We start from the raw sequence: 24,377 nt of genomic DNA on the forward strand, positions 1-24,377 counted from the left end.
GATGAGATCCAAAAAGATCGAAATCGCGATCCGCGTCTGGCAGTTTCGACAGAATACAGACCACTTCGAATTATTTTATTCGATTATGGTAACGTGCCTATCACGTTGAGGTTAGCTACGCCGGGATTCGTTTCAGTAAGTCGATATTCATATATTTAAATGGACCTTGTTGGAGCATACGTAATTCTAAAATGTAGCACGTACTACAGATGGCGTTTACCGCGCCATTTGTGGTATTTTCTAAAACGCACTGTTAACACAGCAGGTAAAAGTTGGTCAGTGTTCTGTCTGCGACGCGCTGATGAGATCCAAAAAGATCGAAATCGTGATCCGCGTCTGGCAGTATCGACAGAATACAGACCGCTTCGAATTATTTTATTCGATTATGGTAACGTGCCTATCACGTTGAGGTTAGCTACGCCGGGATACGTTTCAGCAAGTAAATATACATACATTTAAATGGACCTTGTTGGAGCATACGTAATCCTGAAATGTAGCATCGTACTACAGATGGCGTTTATCGCACCATTTGTAGTATTTTCCATAACTGTCGTTGATTATTGTCAATTTTTTTCAGAAATTGAGGAACAACTTGTACAAGCCGAAGACAAATGCAACAAATTGAAGAATCAGTTGGACTTTATGAAAAGAATTTACCAACAGGGAGACTTCAGAAACAAAGTTCCACAGTCGCAAAGCTTTGATGAAGCAGAAAAAAGTACGAACTTTTTGCTTTATATTATTGATATACTTTAATAACGTTTTCTTTTTTGCAATTTAGATTCATTGGTATACATCAGATTTTAATTCATTTTCTATTTTGTTATAACCGTTCATACTTCATGTTAATCAAGTCTTTGTTAGCACTGCTTACTTACTGATAGAAACCAAAATTTCCAAAAGTTCACCAACTGACCATGATAAAGAACGCATTGAAGATTTCGTCTAATACCAACCGTAAAAGGCTAAAACCTGTAATAATTTAATTTTTGCAACTTGCAAAAAATCGATATCGAATTTCTCTTACCGACACAATAATTGTCTAAAATGCTGAAATTTTCTCATATTTGCGAGCTTGTCATAACTTTTAGCGAAAATAGTTGTGAGATATGAAAACTCGAAAACTTCTTCCAATGTATAAATTGGTCCTTCGTCCTTTTAGTGAACAAAATAGTACAAGGTATTTGAAAGAAGTAAAAAATATCAAAAAAGAAATAATACGTAATCCTAAAATGTAGCATCGTACTACAGATGGCGTTTACCGCACCATTTGTGCTATTTTCTAAAACGCACTGTTAAGACAGCAGGTAAAAGTTGGTCTGTGTTCTGTCGGACCTGTCTGTGACGCCGCGCTGATGAGATCCAAAAAGATCGAAACCGCGATCCGCGTCTGGCAGTTTCGACAGAATACAGACCATTTCGAATTATTTTATTAGTTTGTCTCTGCATTTCAATTTCAATTCAATGTGTTATCCAGATATAGACACAAAGAACACTTGGTCCGAGGTTTTGTTCCATAAAAAGAATATAAATTTCAAAGCATTGATTCACTTCATCAGAGAGGCATACCAAAGCTCATTTTGAACATTGTTCATGCATACATGTTATACGCGTAAAAGTTTAATTGCCAAATTTGACAACGCCGCTGGTATGGCATATAACAGTCTCGAAGATAATTTATTTTGAAGTAAAGGTGTGCGCGTGGTAGTGACCCCTACGAATTGCGCGGCCAGACGCGTGACTTCCGTTCGCTTAACTGTTAGATGACCACGCGAGTGGTAAGTTTAATAAAGAACACGCACTCGCATACGTGGCACTCGAACGCATGCACACACATACACGGTGTACCGAATTCCGTTACGAATCGAAAACTTATTATTATAATCGAAGCGAATTGGATAGCAATTTGTCGATCGACATGGAGAGGTAATTAACGTTACCCGGCTACATTTGACCATATGTGGCAATAGCCCATTTACAAAGGCATTTCCAGATCGCTCGTTATCAGTCGAGATAAAAATTATCTTATGTACATACATACATGCAAAGGTACGTATAAGGATACTAGATTTAGTGCTATCCATACACATTACGCAGTACCTACGCAATTAACATTGCGGAACGAACAAGATGAAAGCGACTGGGCTCTCGAAGCTAAAGTTACTCAAGTGAAAAAGGTCATCCCCAGAATTATTAAGCATGAATGCGTGTCAAATGTGAAATAATTGAGAAGAAAATCATAAATCATTATAACAATAGGCCGTTCATTGTTTAAAACACCTTTACAATGTTTTAAACTTTAAAAAAACGCGAATTTAGACATATAGACTTATTTTAACTTGCCTACTGTCACCTAGTGGAGAAGAACATTACTTTTATTGCCAATGTTTCGGTGACTGACTCTCCTTGCTGAACTCTTAAAGTAACTGTGAATTAATAATACTCTTTTGTGTCACTCAAGTGAATAATGTCATCCCTAGAATTATTAAGCATGAATACATATGAAATGTGAGACTGCAGAAGAAAATCATAAATTATTATAGCAATAGGCCGTTCATTGTTTAAAACACCTTTACAATGTTTTAAACTTTAAAAAAACGCGAATTTAGACATATAGACTTATTTTAACTTGCCTACTGTCACCTAGTGGCGAAGAACATTACTTTTATTGCCAATGTTTCGGTGACTGACTCTCCTTGCTGAACTCTTAAAGTAACTGTGAATTAATAATACTCTTTTGTGTCACTCAAGTGAATAATGTCATCCCTAGAATTATTAAGCATGAATACATATGAAATGTGAGACTGCAGAAGAAAATCATAAATTATTATAGCAATAGGCCGTTCATTGTTTAAAACACCTTTACAATGTTTTAAACTTTAAAAAAACGCGAATTTAGACATATAGACTTATTTTAACTTGCCTACTGTCACCTAGTGGCGAAGAACATTACTTTTATTGCCAATGTTTCGGTGACTGACTCTCCTTGCTGAACTCTTAAAGTAACTGTGAATTAATAATACTCTTTTGTGTCACTCAAGTGAATAATGTCATCCCTAGAATTATTAAGCATGAATACATATGAAATGTGAGACTGCAGAAGAAAATCATAAATTATTATAGCAATAGGCCGTTCATTGTTTAAAACACCTTTACAATGTTTTAAACTTTAAAAAAACGCGAATTTAGACATATAGACTTATTTTAACTTGCCTACTGTCACCTAGTGGCGAAGAACATTACTTTTATTGCCAATGTTTCGGTGACTGACTCTCCTTGCTGAACTCTTAAAGTAACTGTGAATTAATAATACTCTTTTGTGTCACTCAAGTGAATAATGTCATCCCTAGAATTATTAAGCATGAATACATATGAAATGTGAGACTGCAGAAGAAAATCATAAATTATTATAGCAATAGGCCGTTCATTGTTTAAAACACCTTTACAATGTTTTAAACTTTAAAAAAACGCGAATTTAGACATATAGACTTATTTTAACTTGCCTACTGTCACCTAGTGGCGAAGAACATTACTTTTATTGCCAATGTTTCGGTGACTGACTCTCCTTGCTGAACTCTTAAAGTAANAGGAGATCGGGCTGAAACTATAGCTACAAGCTATCCAAGGATGGTACTATAGAATGTCACCTCAAGGTAGGCCTAGTGGCGTCATCTCTTGGTTAGGCCGGAAACTTATCAATCCACCCTCGTAGATTCTTATGTATTTGTTACGTAATTAAAATAATGTATAGAAAATAATTGTTTACGAGAAAGGATATCAAAAGGATATCTTATAAAGCGTCATTAAATAATGAACGAGAATTAAACGAAAACTGAGACACACATCAATTTTCAATAAACAAACTTTTTATCGCATTAGGTTAAGGTTAGAATATTTTGTCTTTAGTTTGTTTAGCACACTTTCCTTCCCTTTATCTTTTGAGTATCAACTGAAAAAAAAAACAAAATATCGGAAAGCCCCTATGGGCAAGCTTTTAATTTCAAAAAATTGTAGACAGAATTTAATTTATTTTCTGACGAGTCGAAATCATCACCAGATTAATCCTTATCCGGAGATCCTTTTTCATAATTATATTTTAATGTGTTTATAAACCTGTTATATTTGTCACATTGTTTCAACTTTATTTATTTATTTCATTTACTTGAGTTATAATTTTTATTAAAAAAGACACCCCCGTTTATAATAATAAATACATACAAATCACGGATAAAAACCACTTACTAATTTCTGTAAAGTGACCTGTGTAGAGAAATTTAAATCTTAAATTTTTGATCACATTTGTGTTACGAAATCCCTGCCTACAACAGGATTACTTTCGTATGATTCTTTAACACGGAGACTCGTGTATATTGCATTTACGGGAGTCCATCAAAGGCTTTTAGATAATTTATATGTTACCGTAAATGTAGGAAATGTACACCATTCCGAGGCTATTTAGGAAATGTTGTTTCAAAGATTTTTTAATACACACATATCCTGAGAAATGTATACATTTCCTAGGAATTGTATGAAATTCCGATATTGTACTAATAAATACATAAAACTAATGTTTCTGTGAATAAAATTAATAAAACACGTTAGTAAACTGAGAATCAGAGTTATCTGTGTTTACACGGTTCTAGTACGATCGCCTGATGTATATGCATTGGTGACATTATTGTTTGGTTAGGTTAGGTTTGGAGATGTTTATGCATTAGTGACATTATTGTATTATTATTAGGTAGATTTATGACAGACTGGAGGTTCTTTAACGTCCCTGCCCGCCGGAGGCAGACTGATGTGTTGGAATAATGTCTTCGAGGAGTATGCATCATTTTATCTCCACAAAGATAACCTCGTCACATTTAACATCTGACATATCGGGGCAGGGGCATTAAGAAACTCCAGTCTGTCATGAACCTCCCTAACCAAACAATGATGTCACCAATGGATGTAGGTACATCTCCAAACAGCCTGCTGTATTATTGCCTATTTAGTATTATCTGTAATACATTTCCGATTGCTATTTAGGAAATGTGTAGATTTCCTAGGAAATGTGTCTAATATAGTTTATTTCACTCATTTCCAGGCGATTTTAGAAATTATATATATTTCCTGGGAACTGTATACAATGATGGATTTCATACATTTTCGGTAACATATACAAATGCAATAAAAGTAATGATATTTGGTAAAAAACACACTTATTTATTAATTGATCCTTCTTCTGAAGATGACCTTGTAGGACGAAACTTGTTAAGAATTTAATAAAAATTAAGTGAATGTTTTCAAAAAAAGTGTGTTTTTTACCAAATATCAATATGCTCAACTTTCATATAGTAGAGGCTAACTCTAACAATTTTCTCAAGAATAATAAAAGTATCTCAACGTTTTGATATTATTGCTATACTAGTTGTAGATGTTTTCGTTACTATATGTACGCTGCATTCTAAGATTTCGTAGAGGGCAGTAAGACATTATGCTGCTGACTGTTGTCCAATTCGGTAATGTCCAAAACTTTGTTGCGAATTTTCGAAAATTGGGATGCACGGGTCCATACTTTTCTTAAACTATTGACGAATTAGTATTGGTTATTGGTTAAAGTATCCATTGTATTGATTCAGGTATAACGGATTCAGTAAATCGTCTCTCAGAGCTTCATTCACATATTCATGAGGTGGAACCCGAGCCAGTACCACTCGTATATCGCAGAGATGCATCTGTTGAAGCTAATATTCAAAGTAAGTTGCAATCATTTCTTGTGCACGCGCACTTTTCAAGTACTGGCGTAAAAGTATTCAAATTTTTGCATAATTTAAAAAACCGAATATGAGAATTTGTTGTTTACTTGACAAATACATTAAACAGTAACGATGAGAAACCTTCTTTTAAAGTCCTTGTAAACCACGTTTCATTTAACTTATTATATTATCTCATAGCGGTTATGTTTCCCAAGAATCTTTTTTCTTGTTTTCAAGCCCAGCTATGTTCCATGTAATTGCTTTTATATTGTCTGTAAAAAGAGCAACGACATGGCTGTCTCATTACCCTTAACCCTTTTAATTTTCTAACATCTAATGTTTTCAAAAAATTACTCTTTCTTAATACCTTCATTTCCTCTTCAAATTATTGTTATTTTTACCCTATATAGATTTTTCTTCACTTTCCATGCTTCCTCTGCTTCCACCTCAACGTCTACTCTTTTGTTAAACTGTTCAATTTCTATTTTGCAATCTGTTTTGTATTTCTTTTCTTTCCTTCTTTTCATTTTTCCTACTCCATTCCTAATCATTCTTTGTTGTCTTTTTCTATTAAATATTTCTCAATAAATATGAATTTCAATGACCCAAGGACGATCGCATAACGTAAATAAATTAATTTTGAACATGGGTTCATTTTTGAGGGCCAATAGGAAATAAAAAAAAAGGTTTTGTAAACTGTACCGTGTCACATATCAAATGAAAGAATTTGTTGTATATAAAATAAATAAAATTATTTAACGTGGCAAATTTCTCAATGAAACAATATTGCTCGTACAAATTTTTGTTTGCAGTTTGAATGTGTGAGAAGACATTTTTTTTCAACTACAATATTACGTTGGTTAGGGTTCCGTACGTCCGAATGAAAAACGGAACCCTTATGGGATCACTCGTGTGTTTGTCTGTCCTTTTTTTTCTCTTCACTCGGTATTGAATAACGTAAGATTACCTTCTCAACTGTGGGCTGCTGTTTATTTTATAAATCGCTATAGTATATTCATTTCACTATAGATAGCGCAACTCATGGAACTCAGAAATCTGTAAAAAGAGGCACCAGAAGTGACGCATCAGAAGACACGTCAATTGAAAGGATTCATGACATTCACAAGAAAAGGCCTTCTGTTGTAAGCATAAAATCTAAAAAATTCAAGAAGGTGTACAAAAACAAATTGATAAAACCAAAAGAATCCAGTACCAGCGTTATCTCGAGCAATATCCAAGTACTGGGGTCAACGGTTATGAATAACGACAATAAAAAGAATATTACAAAATCAGGAACGTCACAAACCAAAACTCGAAGCAAACCTCCTCCAACGCAGGCTAAAACTGTCGATTCTAGGAAATCTACAAGACCTACACGACGTATTATTCGATCGAAGACAACAATGAGTTCTAAAACGCAGATATTGAACAGTTCTTCTAAAAGTCAAAATTTGGTAGAATTGTTTCACAACAGCGCGGTGAAAGAGAGCGATTCCGAAGGTAGCACCACCTGCATAAAGCAGACCAGAACCTGTCAAACAGTTCCACCATTAGATATCGAAGTCAATCAGACTCAATCTTACAATAACGATGGTCAGGAAGATTGTAAAGACGACGGGAACAATTACGTGGAACCAGCTACTCCCAGAGTTCACAGTAACGAATCTTGTATCGTGAAGAGATATGAATTGCCTACCATTGCGTCAAAGATGAAGCAAGTGGATAAAAACTACTGGCGCAGCTTTGACGTGCGATCTATACCTTTTTGTCCAGCCAAATCGACCAGTCCTAGTCACAATATTGGTCTCAATATTCAACAAGTAATGAGCATCATGAAAACGAGACAGCCGCTGTCAGGAATATCGCCGACCCTGGCGCACAATATTGGATTAGCTGCTGGAAAATTAAATAACAGCCCATTATCCACACTAATGACAACCTTAAGTTCACGAATAGGGTAAGTGTAATAATGTGAAATATATTTCTATCACCTATCACATGCCATAAAGCAACACTAGTAGTATATTCTAGAAGTTGATAAAATTCTAAATAGGATGCAGTAAGTACACAATATTAATTCTTTTCAAAGTAGAAGAATTAATTCACTTTTAATTAATTTAAATGATTACTTACATACTTAATGCCAGAATCAGTTAATTTTGACGTATTAATAATTTCTTCAACGAAAGAAGTATCTATAGAGAACAACAAGAAAGATTTATACCATACTGACCAATTTAATGGTGCAATAGTAGAGTGAAGATTCGGGCTATAGGGCCGTGGTCTAAGTGAACTATTCTGTCCAGACGTTTCGTCAGCTAGTGCGGCTGACATCCTCAGTGGTAGTGCTGTGTTGACAACGTGAACGTAGATTATATCTCGAAGTCTCGACAGCGACTGGGGACTAGGGTTGCCACCCGTACTTTATTATAAAGTATTGTACTCTATTTCGACTGTGCCTACGTTATACTTTGCAAGACACATAAAGTACGCAAAAATACTTTATTTAAGGCCTTAAGTAAACATCGTAATTTTGTAAGCGGTTGTTCGAAATTCAGGGTATTTTTACATCAATAATATTGCACAGAAAAAATAGCAAGCCATATTTACGGAACAACCTGATTTCCCCAATCTGTTCAAGGTAGTGTCACTTTTGCTGTCCGTTCCGGCCATTTCAGCATTTACATAAAGAGTATTCTCTGTTATGAACGCAAAGTGGCGGGACGACATGAATAAAGCTTCATTAAAACTAATTAAAAATGAACTTTTAGTTTACTTAAATCTTTGTTTGCCATGTTTAGAGGCTATTAATGTATTTAAGAGCGACAGCAATTTGTTACTGGCTGCTAGGTGTAACAAAAAATACGTTTTTAAAAACAAAATAAAATACTTTATTTTTATGCTGAGTACTTTTTTTTGAACCATTTAGTCGAGAAATACTTTATGTAAAGCCTGTAAAATGTGGCAACCCTACTGGGGACCCAGCAGTTGACGAAACGTCTGGACAGAATAGTTCACTTAGACCACGGCTCTATAGCCCGAATCTTCATTCTACTATGGATTCCGGCCGTGAAAGCCTTTGTTCTTATATTAATGGCACAATCATTGCAATAACTATATTCGAAGTATGAATATCATTAGGATAATCGTAATTTTATTAAGACAAATTTCCACACCACCACTGAAATATTACTAGGCGCGTTATCCCTCTTGTGGGTGATTCTCCAATAGCACTATTATGCCACTAGAAAAAATTAATTAAATGGTGATTTTTGTTTGTCAGTGAACATATCGTTTACATATTGATTCCAGGAACAATACCACTATATATACCTACACGCATGCGTGCACTACAAAAATTGTTTGAAATTAGAACCCCGTGCAAGAAGATAGATTTACAGACGTTTATCAATATTATTTCTGAGTAACTCAAAAAAAGTCCTACATTTATTTGGCGTATTTCATTTGCAGCGATCATTGCACGATCGTTTAGAGCATTACAGTTGCGCACTGGGGTTTGGTACACTCGCTGTTGCATGCCTTCCCATACAAAGAATCCAATCCACCATCCACGAAACTGCTTATCAGGAAACACAAGCACTTCTCTTGCGTCATCATCTTAAATAACATAACACCCACACAGTTGCAACGGTACATCCTCAAGTACATTCAGTAGTCTATCTCGAAAAACAGTGTTAAAATCGCGAAGGATGTACGACATGCGGATTTGCGTCACACCAATGGTAACTATTGTGAAAATTCAAAATTCCGTGCCATGTGAAGCAACATCAGTGGTGTTGTCGAGCCGGAACGCTCCGGAACGTCGTTCCGGTACTTCCTCCTTTTTGGACAGGAACGCGTTCCGGAACTAAAGATGATTTCTGATAACGAGAATTGGCTGACGTATTGAAAAAAAAAAATTAAAAAGAATTGCTGATTTTTTTTCTAATTTTTGACGAATTTTTATATGTATTATTATAAAGAAGGGTTTGAACCGAACCCGAACCGGAACAAAAGCCGGAACGAACCGGCTTGTTTTTCCGAACCGTAAACAGGGCTGATTCTGGCAACGGGTGAAAATTGGGGGAAACCCCCCCCCCCGTCGTCGTCAAATTTGGGACATGAGACCGCACAGAGCGGCCGCCTACCCAGGATCGGCCCTGTCTATATAATTATATATACGCGTTCCGGTAAAAAAAAAATTAGCACAACACCACTGAGCAACATGTCTGTAAACAACACCTTACGGAAAAAAATTAAGCGTGGCTTGACTTTTCTTTCGAAACCACTAACAATGAATTAATTTAAAACAAGGATTACACTTGTTGCAAATGATAAGGATGCAACAACTGTTCCTTTAAAATTTGCCACATCGTCGCATGAAGGGGAGGAGGGGAAACTTCCCTGCTAATTCGCGTGTACAATTTTGGGGGTTGTCTTCTATAAAATCAAGAATTTACGGCGACGATATAGGTCAAACCCTCGAATACATGACTATCATGTCACATAATTGTAACAACTATTCTACAGTGACACACTGACCTCCTCCAATGGTTAATATGGGACGCATGTAAATCGTAACCAACCTAAAACAGTTTAATTAGCAACTACTTCGTTTGACGTATTTTATCACTTTCTTAACGTAATGTTTTCAGATACCAACGTTGTGGAAACCAATACTTTAACTTTAATTATTTTAAGAGTAACGCGTTCACAATTCGCGTCATTAAAAAAGCTTTTGAGTTTTTACACTCTTAGCCAAATCCAGTAATCATAAGAACCACTATTCAGAAGATATGATCCAAGATCGTTTCCAAATGTTGTAACCACGCAGTGAAAGTACAAAAATTAATAAAAACTTTTCGAGATGGTCTAGTATTTCTATTTTCTGCCAAATTTCAGGTGGGGGGTTCACCAGGTAATACTTCGGTGTCTGATGAAAAAACACACTATTCATAAGCACCGTGTGCTTTTACCCATTGTACAACCTGATATTTTACTCTATTAACAATCACCTCAAATATAAACAAGTATTTAATGAAACAATTATGTTATTTTGGTAGAAAAATAATCTCAGCTAATACTATGATTACAACGTTTTGTTTTATCAGTTGTGGAAAAGCTCAGTGCCCCATGATGAAAGACACCATTAACTATCACAAGCTATGCGAATTGGCTAAAGAATTACCTGATGAAATAATGGGTGATACCTTTATGGATGCGGGACAGGGAGATGCAAGGAATACTGGAAATGCTATGTATATGGCAGCAAGCGAAGGGGTACTACTAATTATTAATTATGTTATTATTAACAATGACCAAAAACGGCGCACCCTGCTAAAACAATATCTTCTCCATTTTAAATAAAATTCAATGTCAGGGCATATAGTCAATCTTTTTAAAAGTATTAACCTAAACAATTTTTGAGGAAAATTTAATGTCGGCTGGTTTTTATTTTTAAGATATTACGTCAAGATGTGAATTAGATTATTATTTTCAGAGTCATTATCCTGAAACTTGTTGGACTATAGACTCAAGTAGAAATAGTCGATGCACATGTCTGCCCCAAAAAACTGCAGAATTTAACAGCAGTTTACCTTTACAGAAGTTCCATAGTACTGCAACTTACGAGTCAATAGATTCATCAAATCAGGTAAGTTTTCTATCACTTACAGGGTTCGTCCGGAAAGTAATAGGACTGAGTCGATTTAAAAAAAAATATTGAGCCAATCGTTACAATTCTTTAAAAACTTTCAAAATAGGCTCCTTCTGCAGCGCTGCCAGCGCGATTTCCAAGCATTGAAGGCGTCACGGAAGGCATTCTCCGAAATAGCCTTAAGAGCCGCGGTGCATGCTGCTTAGATCCCCTCTGTAGTCTCAAAATGCTTGCCTTTCATCGGCCTTTTCAGGCGAGCAAACAAAGAAAGTCCGGGGGGGCACATCTGGTCTGTAGGGCGACTGCGGAAGCGTTGGGATGCCGGCCTTGGTCAGGTAGCTGTCCACAAGAAAGGCGGTATGAGTGGGGGAGCCACGTAAAACTTGGCGTTGACGATTTGTCCAGGAGGAACAAATTCATGGTGGACGATGCCATTCATGACAAAAAAGACAATGAGCATCGTTTTCACTTTGGATTTGCTCATTCTTCCCTTTTTTGGGCGAGAAGACGACGGCGTGTGCCACTCGGAAGATTGCCTCTTTGTCTCGGGATCATACTCAAAGATCCATGACTCGTCACCTGTGATTACGTTATTCAAAAATTGGGGGTCACTTTCACACATGTTTAAATTTTTTTGGCACACTTCCACTCGCCGCAATTTCTGGTCGTCAGTGAGCACTTTTGGGACCATCTTCGCGCACACCTTGCGCATGTTCAAATGCTCTGTCACAATGTCATGAACCGCAGATTTTTGTAAGTTTTATATCTGGGCAATTAAACGAATACTTAGTCAACTGTCTGAGTTTAAAACTTCGCGCACACGAGTCACATTGTCGGTGTTTGTCGAAGTCGAAGGTCTTCCAGCACGGTCTTCATCGGTGACCTCTTCACGGCCCTCTGAAAAGTCCTGGTGCCACCGAAACACACCACTCCTTGCTAAAGAAACATCTGGGTAAGCCTGCTTGATCATATCAAACGTCTCTGTCGCAAATTTACCGAATTTCACACAGAATTTAATCGCATACCTCTGCTCTAACGAACGCTCATTTTCGGCTTGCACCACTCACACAAACACGTCACGCGAAAAAGCCGTTCGTTAGCTAGGAATGCCCTCTACCGAATCCAGACGGTGCGCGCACGCTCCGAAGTACAGTCGCGGCGGAAGGAAATCAGTCCTATTACTTCCCGGACAAACCTTGTATGTAGGAGCGTAGCGTTGTCCTTTCATGCACCTCTTCAGTTTCGGGAACAAGAAAAAGTCACACGGGGGCAGATGTGGGGAATACGGAGGCTGTGGCATTATTAGTGTGTTGTTTTTGACCTAAAATTCGTTCACAAGCAACGATGTGCGAGCAGGGGCGTTATCATGGTGCAAAAGCCAGTTCTTGTTCTGCACAAATCCGGGCGGATTGCTTCGCGCTAATTGCGCATTACTTACAGGTAATATTCCTTATTGACCGTTTTACCCTGTAGCAAGAATTCATGATGCAGCACGCCCCTGCAGTTGACGAAAACTGTAAGCAAATCCTTCACATTCGACCTAACTTTTCGTGCTCTTTTCGGTCTCGGCTCGTGGGGCAGTTTCCATTGGGATGATTAAGCTTTGGTTTCCTTGTCATAACCATGATGCCATGATTCATCACTAGTTATGACCCTCTGGAGCAAATTTGGGTCCAACAGATCCTTAGCAATATTAATGCGATGCTGTTTTTGGTCGAAATTGATCAATTTTGGTACGAATTTCGCGGCGACCCGTCTCATTCCCAAATCATTGGTAAAAAGCGAATGGCAGGAGTCAATCGATATGTTTAGGTCCTCATCAACTTCTCTAATGGTGATTCGACGATTGGCCAATACTATTTTCTTCACTTCATCAATTTCTTCGTACTTCGTACTGTTGACGTACTCCGGCGTGCTGCACGTTCTTCGTCGTTCACATCTTCTCGGCCCTCGGGAACATTTTGTACCAATGATAAACGTTGCTTCGATTCCATGTAGTTTCACCATGTCACAGTCAACATTCGGAATGCGACCGCGCACTTAATTTTGTTTTTCACACAAAATTTAATACACATTCTTCGATCACGACGTCCTAACTCTTATTGTTTCAAGGTTCAATGAGAAGTTTATTATCAAATATCCACAAGTAGATCGCTCTGCATGCTTTGGTCAATTATTTATTATTGATCCAACTGAAGCAGTAAGTAATCGTTTAAGCAGTGATTGAGATCTTAATGTTAATATTCTATGAGATATTGATCAAATTATGCGTGACGGTAATATGTTTGCTCAATCCAATCAAATGATACATGAAGTAAAGAGACGAGATCAGATGGCATTAGAAAATAATAGATAATATCCATAATATATCAAAAGTTGAATTACTATTTACATTCAATCCTGAATTTAATTTACAATTTAACTTCATAATCATCATAAGGTCGTCAGTCCTTAGAATGATTGAACACGCACCTCCACTGAGCTAATCTTCGCATTTTCCTAAAACTAGAACATCCCACATCCTTAACCATTTATAGTAGCCTAATCTAGGTCTAGTTCTACTCCTATTAACTCCTATTTCTGTCTTATATGTCTTTGACTAGGCCTTCATGCCTGAGAAGGTGTCCTACCAACCTAGCTCGGCTATTTCTTATTGGCTTCTATAGTCCTCTGTTCTCCTACTCTTTCTAATACCTCTTTATTTCTAACATTCTCTATCCATGGTATCTCCATTAATGGCTTGTAACACCACATTTCGAACGCTTCTAACCTTTTCTTTTAGTTAACTTACAGATTAGCTACAATCTCTATCTCGAGAAGGCGTCATTGACCTCTAGTAGCTGTTAAACTGTCGATAGTCACTAAGACTTATCAATAGCAATGTATGCTTTCATATGTAATCTTTTAATTTCGATTTTGTATACTATAATAGAGACATTACTATCCTGCATCCCAACAACCTGCATGGTCGTACGATTCCTCCAGAATGAGGCAAATAATGACGGCACAAGGTTACACAGTGGCGCCCTCTATGCAATGTCAGTATGTTCAACAGCAGCAGCAGCAACAACAAAATGCAAGCGATGCAAATGTTCCATCAAGTTTACAAGGAAAGGAAAAAAGTTTGAAAGCGGTTCTTCAAAACCTCCACGACGAGTTTGAAATAATGAACAGGTGAGTCAATGTACACATAACAGAGTTCGGAATTATTCTTAAAATTTAGAACGAATAGTGGAAATACTGCAGTTATTTGTCGGTCGGTGGAACAAATTGCATAAATACATTAAACAAATAACACTATGTATCTTTCACGAAGATTTTATTGACGACTGTTGTTAATAATACCATTAGTTTTGGCTATTATAAGTACAGAGGAAACATGAAAATTATATTTGATATACAGTAAAAGTTTCTTATTCACGGTTTCCTTATTCGCGTTTTCATTACTCGCGGGTGAAAAAATTGCAACCCACTTCCTGTATTCGCGGCTAAAATTTCATTATTTGCGGATGCAATCGGTAAACAAAAAATGTTTCGGTGTCATTTATTAAGGGGATTGACCGCAATAGACCGCTCGTGCCTACTGTGAATTTTTCCGAATATATGGGTTTCTATTCTAAACATTGTGATTTAACGTTGCGAGATATATATCTGATTTTTTGTATGGTAACAGACAAAGGTTCACACTAACTCGGCACCTTTTTAGTTTTCAATAGTATGGTCATTAATAGCTTGTAAGTAAGTGCTTAAAGTTGATACTTCTTGTAGGACACGTATTTTCAATAGAAATTAAAAAATGGCCCTCGACAGGCTTTAGAACAATGCTTTATCTATCTTACTACAAAATTTCAAACCTCTGTTCCAAACATTAAACTCACGATATCTAGAACCGATAAGCATGTTTTTACTCTACGACGCGTGTACTACTGAATCCCCTTAATGTATCGGCATCTTTGACTATGTTTAGACCACTGCTTAGCATTCGGGACGACGCCGGTTCGATTCCGGGTCCGTCTGCCTTAGTCTAAGTTTTCTGTGGTTTCCTTGTATCACTTAGGCAAATGCTGAGGCAATAATATTCCACATATAATCTTTCATTCTCTTCTGTCTTCATTTCGTCCGTTTCATCTTTCTGACCCGAACTACCACCCACCCATTTCCACGATTCCTGAAAGCAGGCTGAAGAGGGCCTTCCGCCCTACCTTCCGGCATAGCCCGGAGGGACTGCCCGCCCACCAGCATTACTGGCTGGTGGGAATGAAACACCCAAAAGTTTTTTTTTTGACTATGTACTGTTGGTACGTGCCGAGACAGCTTTTATAAAAGATGTAACCGAGTGGACTAATTTAAAAATTCAAAACAAGAAAAATCACTAAATCTTTTAAACTTGCCTAAAGCTGACTATAACGATTAATTTTAATTGCGAATTTATCAATACATTGAATTTGTTTTGATACATATTGGTTTCTTTCGGAACCTTAGAACGTATACCCTATGATTCCATACTATTTACCATTCCATATCCTGTATTTCTGTATTTGCAGCATATTTATGGAACGTATACCCCGCGAATAAAGAGTTTTTACTGTACTTCCACTAATATAATCTACTAGACACTTTCAATTTTTATAGGATTACATTAAATGCATCAGTGAATAACTTTTTTTTAATTAATTTCACTCACTATTGGGATCCGTCAAATGGGCATACACCATCTGGTGGCAAAATTTATAACTCGAATGAAGGAAAAATTTACATAGGAACTGTGCACGCAAATTGTAAAATTGTTTATTAAAATAATAAAACACGTTAAAAAAGTAAAAAATTTTTTGATGATGGAGTCGACGAAGTTTTCTTCTAAAGTTAAATCAAATAAAAAGTTAATATGTTCAGTGAAAAGCTGCAATAGCACTTCAGACATAGATCTTCACTCTTCACCTACATTAACTACTTTCCAATAAAAACTAACCGTTTTATATATGTAAAAAATATATTCGGAAAATTAGAGAAAAAAGTAAACTAATAGAAGCTTGGATGAAAGCAGTAGGTATCAAAGAAGTGAATTCCGGAATAAAAATTTGTTCACGTCATTTTAATGCACATGATTATATTTCAGCAAGTATTTACCATCAGCCATAACCTTAATGTTTAAAACTAGAATCATACTAAAATTATATAGTGAGAAATTATTTATTCCTGTGTAATTGATTTAACACAATTCTAATGATACGATATACCTAAGTATTTTGAGGTTAAGAACCTACCTACTGCAATACAACAAAGTTGCAATAATGTGTTTGCAACGTTCTCTTAAATCGGCTTTGCACGTGCAAGTCATTGATATGATATTACTTAAATCACCCAGAATCACCTCACCAATTAGGGTAAGGTAGGCTAAATCGTACCATTTTTAAGTAATTCATGGATTTAAATTTTAATTTGTTACATTAAGTGTTAGTAAAAGCATTTTTGAGTAAAAAGAAGTTTTTTTTGCTTATAGGCAAAAGAAAACCTAAATATAATACTTACAACATATATAAAACTTAATAAAACTTAAACCCTTCGAGCAGTACGATTTGACAAACTTATTCGGTAAATCGTACCTCTATGCCTCCAAATCGTACCTAAAACTTGTTTTATGGAAGAAACTAAATGTTTATTTGCAATTAACATAAACATATTTTTTTAAAGATTTTCCAGAACCTGTACAGCTTTCATGGACCCACAGCTTGCAATTTTGGCACTGCACTATATCCTCAATAGCAGTATTTTCGCATATTAGGCAATACCAATCTTTACTGTTTAGTTCTATTTGAATTGTTTTTGGTCGAGACGCTTTGCTTATTGAATCCCGAATAGATCTAGCAATAGATACTTTCTCTGGTAGTCTCAAAGACAAAAAGGGATGCCATTTCATAAAAATGTAAAACCAATTTTCCGACCTAGTCCTGTTTCTCTGTTGAATGTATGTGGAATAGTTCTTTTCAGCAACTTGAAATGTCAGGCGACGAACATCTGTAGGTGTTATCCCAAACAGAGAAGCTTCTACACAGAGAAACTTCTAATTTTATAAGATGTGCCAATCCTTGTCAAATACTGTTAGCCGGCCGTAGTGCATGTTTTTTTCGTTGGCTACTTTGTTTAGTGAACGCAAATGATGGTACTTCCTTTTGTTTGCCACTACAGGTTTATATTATACCTATCTACAACAACAGTCTGATAAATCAAATGCGATATTTTTAAGACAACCAATATTAACGAGTTTAATATTAAATAACAGACCATTGGGCCCTAGAATAAATGTTTTCAATTCTAATTTCATATAAAAACACATAAATACAAGTATTAGGCTGGTAAATCGTACCGGTACGATTTAACAACGTTTGTCGGTACGATTTATCGGACTTCTACGTTTTGTTTTCTTAGTTAGAACAAAACATTTGTAGAGCATATTTTAATCTTCTTTTAGTGTGTGGATGACAATAAATTGCTATTAAATCAGTGCATACTAAAATACATCGTGTTATACTTACCTAGTATTAAATAAAGCCTTAGACACGACAAGGAAATATTACACCCGTAAACTGCCTTTTTCATTATCCACCATATCCGTAAATACAACCGTCATTCCAAAAAACACGAAATCTACATAAATTTGTATTGAATAATAGGTTTTAAGTTTGAACACAAGATAGCACAATATTCATCCTAAATATGAAAAGTAACGGTGGTACGATTTACATTATGGTACGATTTACCCAACCTTACCCTACATAACGTGAATCACTTTTTAAATCCGAAGTTTGTAAAAAGTAGGCAGTAAACTTGACGGAATTTGAAGGCTAGCTTCCGGATTTGATATTTCCGAATTTTATAATGTGATTGGCATTAAAAACACGCTCACCTTCAACGAAATTTCCTTTCCGAGGCTTTGTGTCAGCCCAATCACATATTGTGTCAATACTTATCATTTTATCGTAATTTAAAAACTTGGAAATTGCACGGTACACTATAGGAACTACGATAAATTTTCCCTAATCGGCGCCATGTTTTTAGGCTCCTCCCATTTGACGGGTCCCAATAGATAACATCAAATTAATGAGGAAAAACTGTTGCTGCTATTACTTCCTCGCCGGAGATCGAACCAGGGCTCCTGGTTTTACGCAGGAGGTAACATCAGTACACCTGCGATACAGACTTAAAAGTAGATATAGGTTGCAGAAACGTCGTTTTCCTCGCTAATTTGAGGTTATTTGTAACAGGTGAAATTAATTCAAAGATAAATTAGTTTACTAATGCATTGAATATAATCCACATTTACTTGGTAGAAATCCTTCACTAATGCATTGAATAAGTATATCTACATTTAGATGGTGAGAATCCATCATGAATATTAATAAAAAACCAATATGGTGTATTTCCTGTAATTCACAGTTTAATGTGAAGTTGAAGAACCCGAATGCAGATATGTATTTTATTAATAGTACGTAGTCAAAGGTCAATTGTGGCCCCTTCGCGAAATGGTTTGTCTATCCTAGGTTTGGCTAACGCTTTTCGGTAAACTTCGAAATACACATAATAGATATAATAGCCTTAGACTATTAACTCATCGACCCTCTCCAAGTCTAACGAAGATCTACTATATATTTTTTTTACAATTAATCTTAGATGTTCATTTAATTTTCGATTTAGAGTTCTGGCAATTTGACCTATATAAGCAGCCCGACAATAAAGCTTCCTTTTTCTTGTAGTGAATCTTATTTTTTTGTTGTTTAAATATAATTTATTTATAGCGACATTTTTGAAGTTAAGTTTTCTTTTCACTGATGTTTATGGCAGGCAGCTCTGTTAGACTCATGACTAGGTATTACCTTTTTATGGTCAGAAAGAATGTATCAGCTTTTTTCAGAACTTCTACAAATTCAAGTTCATTCGATGGGAGTAAAATCTCAAGGCCATGAAACGACACGTTTTGCAACGTTTTGTCTCGCGACGCGATAGTATATAAAAATAGAAAGGTGCGCATGCACATATCGGTATTACAGTCCGCTCATAGTGACCGGCATCTCATATATTACAGTATGCTGTATATCCACTATACTATAGTGCTAAATAATGTTTTGATTATATCTGTGCAGTTATATTACAGTAAGTGTATTACACTAAATGTTTATTTAACAACGATTAGTGAGTATTATATGTATTAATTCTAATTCCTTGCAGTTATTGATAGTTTACGGTTTTTTGACCATTTTTTTGTTATTCAATTACACAAAAACGTATTAAAGTAATACTCCTTAGGTGGACTAAAGATAAAATATGTTGGAAAACATAAATCCTGAAAATTCTCGTACTCTCTCTTTCTTTCACCAATCATTACTTATTCGTTATAAAGGTATAGAGATCGCCAACTTCTTTCACGTGTACTGAGTTACACTTGTTTTTTTTTATATTTGTATCATACTGAACGTTATTCACTGCTTTAGATAATAGGGCAGGCAATTTTCTTTTTTTTTTCTTAGAGGCTGTAACTTTGAACCAAAGAAAAACAAAAATAGAGAGCAACCTAATTGATTATGATTAGGAAATAGTTCTTCACATGAGGATATCAATAAATCCATGATATGGTTTTCTGAGAAAGAAGTCAAAATGTAGAGTAATTAATTGTTAGAGATTTTCGTTGGTGGGAAAAGAATAGAGTGGTGTGGCTGTTAGTTGACATCATTCCCAACCGGAATTCATAGTAAAATTAAGTCTTGAAGAGAAATCTTCCCCATTACTGACAGTAATATATGACATGTTAAAGTAACAAATAGGAAAGATTATTTTTATTTATACAAAAGTATATTAATAATTTTCAGTCTTTAAATAAACAATAATATATAATAAAACTAACCCATTGCTTTGTTAAGGGAATACGAAGATTTTGCTGATAAGATAGATAAAAACGAAGTAGAGAACATAGAAGAAGCTAGAGAACAACTGGACAATATGGAAAAGGGTCTTAATAACAAAGAAGAAGAGATCCAGATAGTGATGGCACTTTATAAAGAAGTTTTGGCCTTGAAAGAGCAAGTTAGAAAATTAAAACAGAGAAGTACGGCTACTGTTGTTTCTTATTATCCCCCGAAAATTCCAGGTGTAAAAGACCAAAATGCCATAATCCATTTGACTAAACTTCTTAAACAAATCCAATCGTATCAACGATACTATTACCTCAGAAAGTCATTGTAAAGTACTTATTATTTCTTTTTACATCAAAAATTGAGAGTGAAACTATTTCATTATTACTGTATTTAACTTTGTTTTAATTAATTGGAATCACAAATGTAGTCTTATATACACGATATTATATAGTACACATATAAAATGTACTTTTACAGCACTTTAGCTTCCAAAAAAACTGTAAACAAGCAAAATTATAATAAAAAGAAGAGAGGTATGTGCATAATATCTTTTTGAATTTTATTGTCAAACTGACAAAACACATGTGAATTGCCAAACATGCAGTCTGAGATAACCCTGTTTCTTCCCGAGGTACGTATACTATTTTTTGTCATGTTTGTGCGGAAAGCTCGTTATTAAAATGATAGTTGGCGAAATAAGAGTAAATGGTTTAAAGGTTAGAAAGATATTGTCATTGAACAACTGATTTCTGTGCATGCCCATAAATTTCAGCGCATGCGCTCAAAAGACTAATTTCATTTCCTCCCGACTAAAACACGACTGAAAAGAGGTCATTTCTTCCCTATTTCATAGCATGCAAAACGAGCTTTCCGCGCTAACATAACAAAAATAAATAAATGTAAAACAAAAATACTGGCATGCAAGGGAAGAAAACGTAAGGAAAGGGAGAATATAAGGATAGGACACGAAAAATTAGAAAAAGTGACCGATTTCAGGTATCTAGGAAGTCAGATAAGTCAGGACGGAAGGAGTAGTAGGGATATAAAGCAGAAGATAGCCCAGGGTCGAGTCGCCTTCAATAAAAAGAAGTCACTGCTATGCTCGCAAACGGTTAATTTAGAAATTCGGAAAAGGTTGTTAAAGGTGTATGTTTGGAGCACGGCGCTGTGCGGATGGGAAACATGGACAGTGGGTGCGGCGGAAAAGAAAAGGTTAGAAGCGTTCGAAATGTGGTGTTACAGGCGAATGATGAGGATACCGTGGATAGAGAAGGTTAGAAATGAAGAGGTATTAGAAAGAGTAAGAGAACAGAGGACTCTTTGGAAGTTAATGAGAAATAGGCGAGTTAGGTTAGTACGACACCTTTTCAGGTATGAAGGTCTAGTCAGAGACATATTAGAGGCAGAAACGGAAGTTAGGAGGGGTAGAGATAGATCCAGATTATATTACTGTTCGCAGATGGATATGGGTTGTTCTAGTTTTAGGGAAATGCGAAGATTAGCTCAGGATAGGAAAGAGTGGATAACGTGTCCAACCAGTCTTAATTAAGACTGACGACCTTATGATTATAATGATTGTCAAAGTAAGGGTAAAAACTGTTTGCTATTGTATTGTTTGTTTCCTCAATACTGAAAAGCTTTAAGTGATTTTGTCTTAGCAAATCAACAACCTCGTTCATAAACCCTTGAAAGGATATTGAAAAATAAGTTCCATTTGTTGTTTACCTACTTAATTTGTCATTTACTTATTCGTAAGTACCTTGAATTGGGAGACTACTATGAATCCCATAGACAGATAGATACCTGTGTAGTTTTCGGAATGAATGTTAGATAATTGCGTGTGGCTTTTATCCTTAATGATGGCATGAGGCTATGCTTCAACTAAGGATTTTCGTCTTATCTTTATCTTTAGATAAACTCATTTGCCATTTTGTGAGCGGGGAATGGGGGGTATGATAGAGGTGACTATTTAGTAATTTAGCTACTCTATATAAAATTTTCAGTCTTTCAGAGTCTTTCAGCGTCTCTGAGAGCGTCTCTCACAGTCTCTCAGTTATTGCCTAGGTGTTTTTATGGATCTATCACAGTCTCTGTATGAGAGCCTCGAACGATAAAATTGTTAATTCAGAGATTCGAATCTCTCACAGAGAGACTGAATGAATAAAACTGAAAAATTGAGAGACTCGAGTCTCTCGTAGAAAGACTGGGATCTCTGAAATATGTTGAACTTAGAAAATTTTAACCATGTCTATCGAGACACCACTTATTGAGAGATTCGAGTCTCTCGTTCAGAGACTGGATACGAAATGAGGATCTTTCTATGAGCGACTCGAGTCTCTCGTTCAGAGACGCTAAACAGTTTTTTTGACAGTCTCTCTCAGCGACACCAGAGAGACTCGATGAGAGACGGAGACTCGGGTCTCGCTTTCAGAGACTCTGAGAGACTGAACATTTTTATCTCGGGTATTACGTTTTATTATTCTTATTTGTTAATGGCACATGTGTTATTAATGTAACTACGATTTGGGTCATCGGGAAATCAACTTTTATAATAAATGAAAAACCAACTATCGTACCATCTGGTGTGATAGGGTAATAAAAATGGGGAGGATACAGGAAGCTAATTATTATCACAATAAACACAAAAACATTTCTGCTCCACACAAGCATTGTCATGGACAATTGTCAGTCCAAAATGACATTCTTCCATATGTTTCAGGTATGCTACCATTTCTTCTTCTGTTGTAAGTACAGTTTAAACCAACTGTAACCTCATAGTGTTACATAGTATCCATAATTGTTATTTAAATTAATTATTTAAAACTGCAAACTAACACCTACTTACTTACTGCGTTAGTAGGTCAATTAGATAGTTTAAATGACGGAATCAATTACAATAAAGGTAGTCGAATCCAAGATCATGAAGAAGGGTGGTGAGGCGGCTTGGGCTAAGCTAGTTCCCTATCATTTTCTACATTCCTCAATTAAATATTAAGGTAAGCTAATACTATTATTATATTATTAAATTATGTATTAATTATAGTTAAACTATTGTTCGAGTACATTATTGTTAATTTATTCTATAGTACTTAGATCAAAATATACAACTATGTAAAATTCGTTCACTACAATAGTCTTCTTTCATTCTCAACATAACGCTCTAAAGTAAATGAGGCACTGCGTAAACAGAAGCAGCTTTTCCATAGCCCATCTCTTTACATAAAGCTGTTATTATAGCCTTTGCCGACTACTCTTCTCTTCTAGTATTTTTCTTGTATTTATATGTACCATGGTTTTACCTGAAGAATAATAACATGGTGTTACGTATTCACAAACATAAATGAATCCACTTCACAATTTTGCCCCCATATCCCATTATATCCCACACCCATTACCCCATCTTGTCCCAAAGGCTAACTTAGAGCAAAAAGTCTTCAAGAATAAAATAAAAATTTGAACTTTCATTTAATTTTTCCAAGTCAAAGTTTTTTTTTACCAAAAAAGACAAAATGGGTAGTCATACTTACCTCACTGTAAAGACGGTTTTAACAACACAAATATAGATCGACGAGACGGTCAACTATTTTTTTCGTTTGTAAGCAATGGTACTAACCCCTTGATAGCAAGAAGGGTACCATCATAAAGTGACACAGCTACATCATGACATTAAACAATTAGGTTTTCCCCTAAATTGGTACGGCTATTGTGTAGTACATACTTATACTGTACCTGCGTACGAACTGTGAAAATAATATTGTAATGGCGGATTTTTTAAAACGCCAATAAAATGCCTGTTTGTTAAGAAATCTATAATGAATTTCAATATTTTCATTTCTTTTTACTTATTTGTTTTTCAAAATTACTTCATCAATATCAAATTATATCAACAATTTTATACATTAAAATTTATTCCTCTTATTCAAGTAATCAAATACTGTTCTCTTTTTATTACAAATATTTATTTATATTTAAAACATTTTATCAATGTGATTAGTATCATGTTCTGCTTTATATTTAAAATCATTGCAGCAGTTTTCCCTTCTGTGTAATATTTTTTTTTCAATATAATTGGAA

General features: G+C 35.5%; 1 protein-coding gene across 1 annotated transcript in view; it reads left to right on the forward strand.

Annotated features, from left to right (window-relative positions):
* LOC108740605 overlaps positions 1–20,850 on the forward strand; it is a 38,017-nt gene extending 17,167 nt beyond the window's left edge. The window contains exons 3-9 of the mRNA XM_018474976.2: positions 578–718; positions 5,625–5,741; positions 6,771–7,698; positions 10,853–11,021; positions 11,242–11,394; positions 14,330–14,571; positions 20,310–20,850. Coding sequence (XP_018330478.1) covers positions 578–718; positions 5,625–5,741; positions 6,771–7,698; positions 10,853–11,021; positions 11,242–11,394; positions 14,330–14,571; positions 20,310–20,631 — 2,072 coding nt within the window. The 3' untranslated portion in view covers positions 20,632–20,850. The remainder of the gene's footprint in view (positions 1–577; positions 719–5,624; positions 5,742–6,770; positions 7,699–10,852; positions 11,022–11,241; positions 11,395–14,329; positions 14,572–20,309) is intronic.
* The last annotated feature ends 3,527 nt before the right edge of the window (positions 20,851–24,377 follow it).

Source organism: Agrilus planipennis, unplaced genomic scaffold (assembly GCF_000699045.2).
Source record: "Agrilus planipennis isolate EAB-ADULT unplaced genomic scaffold, Apla_2.0 scaffold70, whole genome shotgun sequence".
Classification (NCBI taxonomy): Eukaryota; Metazoa; Arthropoda; class Insecta; order Coleoptera; family Buprestidae; genus Agrilus; species Agrilus planipennis.